Raw genomic sequence first — 6,744 nt, forward strand, 5'->3', positions numbered from 1 at the left:
GTTTAGAGGTAGATTTAATCCCTCTTGATAAAAAAATACTCCCCAATCTACCAACAAAAATACCCGAAGACCAGAAAGGAAAACCTTCTGGAACAACACCAAACAGCCTGTCGACTAAATACTTGAAAACCAGGAAGAAAGGTCCTCTGGTACAACATTCGCAAACCTGTTGACTAAATATCTGAGTTCCAGGGTGGAAACTGTTTTGGAACAACAATCAACAACCTGTCGATTAAATACTTGAAGACCAGAAAGGCAACGTTTCTGGAACAACATTGAATAACCGGCCAACAAAGAAACACCTGCAAACCAGGAGAGAAATTCTTCTGAAACAACACCCACCAAATTGTCAACAAAAATACTTGAAAACCAAGAAGGAAACCATCCTAGAACACTCAATAACCTGTCGACTAAATACCTGAGGGCCAAGAAGGTAACTCTTTATGAATTGAGTGTTAGTGCGTGTCCTTATGGCTACTACTGAAAGCTACACTAACGTGACTATATCGGAAGGTGGAGGTGCTGGAGGAGGAGGTGCGATAAATGTTTCAGCTCTCAGTATTACACAAGCTACCCTTCTTGCGATTTGTTTATTGATGACAGTAATTAGTAACACCTTCATCCTCATAATTTTATACAAAGTCAAGAACTGCTTTGAAGAAATGCAACAGTTTGTATTTCAGGCTCTAGCAGTCACGGACTTCCTCACGGGTATTTTCTGCTGCGGTCTGTCGATGCTGTCAATCATCATTGGCCCAGGTCAACCGTTCTCATCAGCAATGTGCGCGATTCGAGGAGCAGCCTGTACTGGGTTAACCAACCTCTCGGCTCTACTCATTTCCTGTGCTTGCTTTGATCGTTTTGTCGCCGTCATCTTTCCTCTCCGTTACTTCAGTTTCGTCTCGATGAAACGCGCCAGGATCGTCCTTCTAATCCTCTGCACAATGGCCGCCTCTAATGGTGCCTTGAGTTTACTTCGAGGCAGGACTGTTGCCAAGAGCAACCTGTGCCTTTCCGATTTCTCGTCCGAGCGACTCGCCTTCCGACCGAGCCTCGTGACGAGTCTTTTGATCTTCTCCATCACTCTGCTCTTGACGTCTATCTCAAACATCAAGGTTATGCTGGTCGCTTCCGGTCAGTCGAAACGTTCTGCAAACGTGGCTCCTAGCGATATCGCCAACGAGAGTGATACCGTCCAGAGAGACCCTACCCAACCACGTAGAGGGAGCCTCAAAGGTCTCCGCGTTCTAATAGTAACCACAATTACATTCTTTCTGGCTATCCTTCCATGGAGCATTGTCTCTGCGTCGCAGTTCAGCCAGGAAACATCCATAGCCACACCTATGGCAAGGTTTATATCCAGTCTTTTGCTGATGTCGAACAGCTGGATGAATGCAGTGATCTTTGCTGCCTTCAATAAACGGTTTCGAAAGGCAGTCAAAAGGGTGATTTATCTTGCACAGTTGGACGGGGAATCAACTGTTAATGAACACACTTCGGAGGCATGATTCTTAGATATCCCACGAACCATGGACCTCAGTAGCGTGCGCATGATTTTTTTAACCGGGGGGGGGGGGTTCAAGCTGAATAAAAAAAAGTTGACAAAAAAGTGTCTTCAACCAAAATTTAGGACGTTTCGTACCAAAGAAATGTATTAGGGGGGACCCTGTGACCACCTCCCTACGTACCAAATGGGTTTCCAAAAGGTTAAAGAGGTGTTGAACCCCTGTAACCCCCCTCCCTCCCCTGCGTACGCCACTGATGGACCTACCTGCGTCTTCAGTTCTTTTCATGGCTGAATGATATTCCTGGCGATTCTAAATATCTTACGGGCATTGTTATGAAATTATATCTCTTTCATGAAAAAGTTAGTGATTTCGGAAGCAATGGAGCATGGATTGGTTCAAAGTGGCATATAGGTCACCAGCGTAACGAGCCAAAATTTCTAAGGGGGCCAAAAATGGCGTAAGGGGGAAATTTTTTTAAATGCTGCGACCAAGCGGAGCGAGCTAAAAGAAATTTTACGCTTTTGAGACAATATTTTCAAAAAAAGATGTTAACGTAATTTTCAGTAAGATATCATATTTCACATTTTCAGTCATTTCTCTGTCTTTTTTGTTTTATCTTATTCGTGAAAATTTTGAGTGTCAATGGCCCCAAATCACCACATCTGTGCAATATGTGAGAACGTTAAATGATACAATTCGGGAGAAGTTCAATTGGACAACCAATTCTTTAAGCAATCACCTTTTTACGGCAAAAGTATTATCCGTTGTCATAATTTTTATGAAACTATTTGATGTAGGCTTACGTGTACTTTGTTTAAACATCAGGTTAAAAACAGATTGGCTTGTACGATATTTTGCATACCCTTGTTCTACCGCTTGGCCTTCAACCAGTTGGTCTATGCCTTTCATGCAGACTAGTCTATAAAACCCAATTGGTCTACTATCAATTTAATCGAATTCCCGTTTTGTCTATTTTCCTACCTACTTCTCGTTTAGTCTAATGCCCATTTGGCATAAATACACACAAGTCTGCTTATTTTGTCGTATGTTTTACTTTGTCAAGTGAAAATTTGCTTCATAAACAGTTCATCTAACTGCATACACTCTTAAAATAGTTGGGCAAAAAATGCCCAACTATCAACCAACCCTGTGCAACATACTGCCGTCACAACTATTGGTTAAAATCTGCCCGAATTGGGTAATAAAAACTAATAATTGGGTAATAAATTTGCTTAATTGGATAATAATTGCCTAGAATATAATTTTTTTACCAATATACATTACCCAACACAGTGGACAGTATTTTTCCCAACATTTTAAGAGTGTAAACCTAGTGGTGTTGGACCAAGTGGATATTACACAAAGTGGGCATAGCCTAACTGGAAATATTGGACCAATTGTAAATATGCTAAGTGGCAATTAGACCAAATGGTTATAGACTACTAGTATTTAGATACGGGCGTAGTGCTACGGAGGGCAGGGGCGCCGCTCCATATGAATTTCAAGTTGTGGGAGAAAACTAGAGGATAAAAAGACGAATAGGGACAGAAAAGTATTTTTTTTAAACTCTATATTACTCTTGTTGAAGAGGGACACTCTTGCCCTCTAATCAAAATAACCTGTTGCCACCCATGTTTACACCATTTGGGATGAAATTTAACGGAAAGTATACGAAGTGAGAATAGACCAAGATACTCATATAATATGACACTTCACATTCCGTTCAGTCCTATAAGGGCTACTGCGTGTGCTGTATACTATCATGCATTTTTTTGCAACCACTACGCATACGCTTTTTTATAACGTAGATAATCTATTGTCAAAAAAAACCTTCATGACAAAGCAGTCGCAGTCTTAGTCGAAAATTTATGAATCAAAACAGCAGTATCGTCCATGACTGGATAAACGACAAAACTGCAATTTTTCGTCAGCTCCGAAATTTACGACGATCAGCTGTCCGGTTCACCAATTTTCGACAAAGACCTCTCAGCTGTTCATTGTGATTTGACAGGCATATTCGATAGATTTACTGCGTTGTCGAATCAGTCCCCTGTGCAATTGCGAAAATTCGCTATTTTTTATATTCACCGCCTGTAACTTGCTCTTTTCTTTCATTTATTTGCAGTAGTGCAGTGGGTTTTCTTTTAATATTTTCAGATTGTCTATATTATTTTTAAAAGTTCTCACCTTTTTTTCACTTTTTTCCAAGACCAAAAAAAAATAATAATAATGGATAAAAGTGCTCCATGAGGTTAATTATGTGTCCAACCAACACTGGGCATTTCTTTTGGCAATTTTTATTTATCCAGTGTGATGAAAAATTTGCTGCTTATTTTGTAAACTTACTGGACAATATGATTCCCGCATTGGGTAAAATACTGCCCCAAGTTGTTTGGACACGTAATTACCCTCTTGGTGGTAAAAATTGTACCCAGTATTTTTTTTACAGTGGATTCACTCTTCTTGACCGTTCTCTTTCGTTTTCTATTGCTCTTCATATCTAACCTCTTTATTTTTCATTATCTTTATCCCTTTTTTCTCTAGTTCTCTTTCTTTCTATCTCTTTTTCAATCCTGGCAATATATGGAGACGCACGAGTGTAATTGTAATATTTGTAAATGTATCATAATAATCATCAGTGCGTACACAGTTTATTTTATCCAATTGCAGATTGTGTTATTATATTATAATCGATTAAATATGTACCTGTTTCTTTTAAATTGTGTAATTCACATGCATTTCAGTTTCTCATTTGCAATATGCAGTAGCCGGGGAACGATTTGGAAAAGGGATGGCTGTGGCAAAAGTCTGTGGCGGGGGGGGGGGGGGCAAGTATGCACGAATGAAAATTTGATGGTAATTTAAACGTCTTTGTACACGTCAGTGAAAAAGTGGGGGGGGGCTAAAGTCCCCCCTCCCCCGGGTTCTGCGGCCACTGATATGGGAAGCATTCACAATACATTAAAGTTGTACGAGTAACTTTATGAATGCCTTTTGAAACAAACAAGAACATAAAAAATAAGTTATTTCCATACTTCTTCATGCATTTTAAAAACTATTTTTTCAATCATGTTACTACCCATTTATATTTACATCGTTATCAATATATTTTACGAACAATTAATATGCTTACTGCATGAAATTGGTATTGGGACAGTAAGTTACCATGGAACGATAACCATGTCAGCTAATATTCATTTAGTATATAAATATTATATAAATATTGTTCGGTTTATAGCAGTGACGGGTCGGGTGGGGGGGGGGGGGCAGCCGGTCCGTGCCCCCCTTCCCCTTTGAGAGCCATTATCAAAATTGGTGATGTTAATATACCGTTTTTAAGTGTGCCCCCATTTCTAAAGTGATGAACCTTTTTTTTTGTCAAATTTCTCGCGGACCTTCCCTTTTAGATGAAAATCTTTTTTTTTTTTTTTTTTTTTTTTTTGGGGGGGGGCTTGTCAAATTTTCATCGGAAACATGTGCCCCCTGGATCCTCCCCCGGTTTGTAGTTTATTTTATGGTTAGTCTTCCGGGAGAGTGGCTAGACTCCATGAATTATACTACAATTATGAAGCCTTTATTGTCCCCCAGGTCAGACATAATGTTAGGTCGAGCAATCTGAGCATTCTATCTTTTTACGTGGGATTTGATTTTCGCTTTCAATATTTTTTTGCTCCTTTTTCATAGATTAATGCAGGAATAAACTTGATTTTTTCGCCATATTTTCGCTAGATTCCGAGGTGTTAACAACACAAATAGCGAATATTCATTAATTTATTGTAATGAAAAAATATCGCCGAATCCTTTTCTTCAAGGTATCACTCGATAAATCACCCTATGAAGTTTTGTACACAAGCTATACCGTGCATAAATTGCTGGTATACGCCACGATTGTGACCATATACCGGATTACGTAAATTGCAAATGAGGGCAATCGACCAATCAGAAGCCTTCTCCCATACAACCCATCTTTTATAATATCAGTAATTTCATTCCTCATTTACAATGCTTATCATGAATTCTAGATTTTTCCTTTGAGAGATACGTGCATTGTCATTCAAATTCACCCGAAAGAAACAATTTTTTAATTTCTAAATTCATTCGAATGGTACAAGAATCCAATAATTTTCCATCCTTTCTTTAAGTGATTTATGGCAAAATGAAGAAAAACAAAGAAAACGAAATAGATGTGGAAGACAAATGGAGATGAGCAATGCACTAAAAATGTCGCTAATACCATAATAACGGAAATCATATTTTTGTTGCTACTTGACAGTTATTCATTTTGTAGTATTTTATTGTTTGCTTCACGTTAATTTACAAGGTTATACCAACATCAGAGCCATGAATAAAAAAACTCGGCCCCGTCTTACAAAGAGTTGCGATTGATCCGATCAACCACAACTATGGATGGCCAGCAACATCAATATCTAAAATCCAAATTTGGTTAAAAATACTTTCGAGATATGATGTATATTCATAATTTAATTGATTTCTTGACAATTTGATGCGTTCTCCTTTGTTAACAAAGGACATTGGAAAATTTTATGTTGAAAAAATTATGACACTGATGGATTTCCATAGAGTTACGATTGATTGGATCAATCGTAACTCTTTGTAAGACAGGGCCCTGGAGCCCGTCTTACAAAGAGTTGAGATCAATCAGATCCAGCGCAACTATGGAAAGCAAGCAATGTCAACATCTAAAATACATGTTTGTTCAAAATAATTACTAGAAATGATGTATATCCATACATTATCTGTTTTCTTGACAATTCAGTATGCGTCTTTTTGTTTTTCAAAGGACATCAAACAAATCTCCGAAAGAAAAAATTATGACATATTTGGATTTCCATAGAGTTACGATTGATTGGATCAATCGTAACTCTTTGTTAGACGGGGCCCTGGTCTTACATTAATCGAATCGTTTCACAGCATCTGGGTGGAAATTTTTCCATTTAACATGTTTAAAGACTTAGCGTACATTTTCTCATGACAATTAACTGTAACACCTTTTCGTTCTACCTCCATGGTTATACCAACATTAGAGCCATAAATAAAAAAAAAACTGGTCTTACATTAACCAAATCGTTTAGCAACATCTGGGTGGAAATTATTCAATTTAACATGTTTAAAGAGTGTCCCTTTTTCTCATGACAATTGTCTTATCAATAATAATAACATGAAGCGTCTTTTTGTAATCTTTATTGTTGTAAACATAAAGAGTGTGCTTTCAAAT

The 6,744-nt window shown here is 38.1% G+C and overlaps 1 protein-coding gene across 1 annotated transcript; it reads left to right on the plus strand.

Moving 5' to 3' along the window:
• The first annotated feature begins 470 nt into the window (after positions 1-470).
• On the plus strand, positions 471-1,508 carry LOC135157956 (histamine H2 receptor-like). Its single transcript, XM_064115162.1, has one exon. The coding sequence runs from the start codon at positions 471-473 to the stop codon at positions 1,506-1,508; it is 1,038 nt and encodes a 345-aa protein (XP_063971232.1).
• Positions 1,509-6,744: the final 5,236 nt, after the last annotated feature.

The sequence above is a fragment of the Lytechinus pictus genome, unplaced genomic scaffold (genome assembly GCF_037042905.1).
Source record: "Lytechinus pictus isolate F3 Inbred unplaced genomic scaffold, Lp3.0 scaffold_20, whole genome shotgun sequence".
Lineage (NCBI taxonomy): Eukaryota > Metazoa > Echinodermata > Echinoidea > Temnopleuroida > Toxopneustidae > Lytechinus > Lytechinus pictus.

What these genes read in the sequence shown, in the direction of transcription:
- LOC135157956 (XM_064115162.1), top strand. Translation starts at nt 471, where the DNA reads ATGGCTACTACTGAAAGCTACACTAACGTGACTATATCGGAAGGTGGA.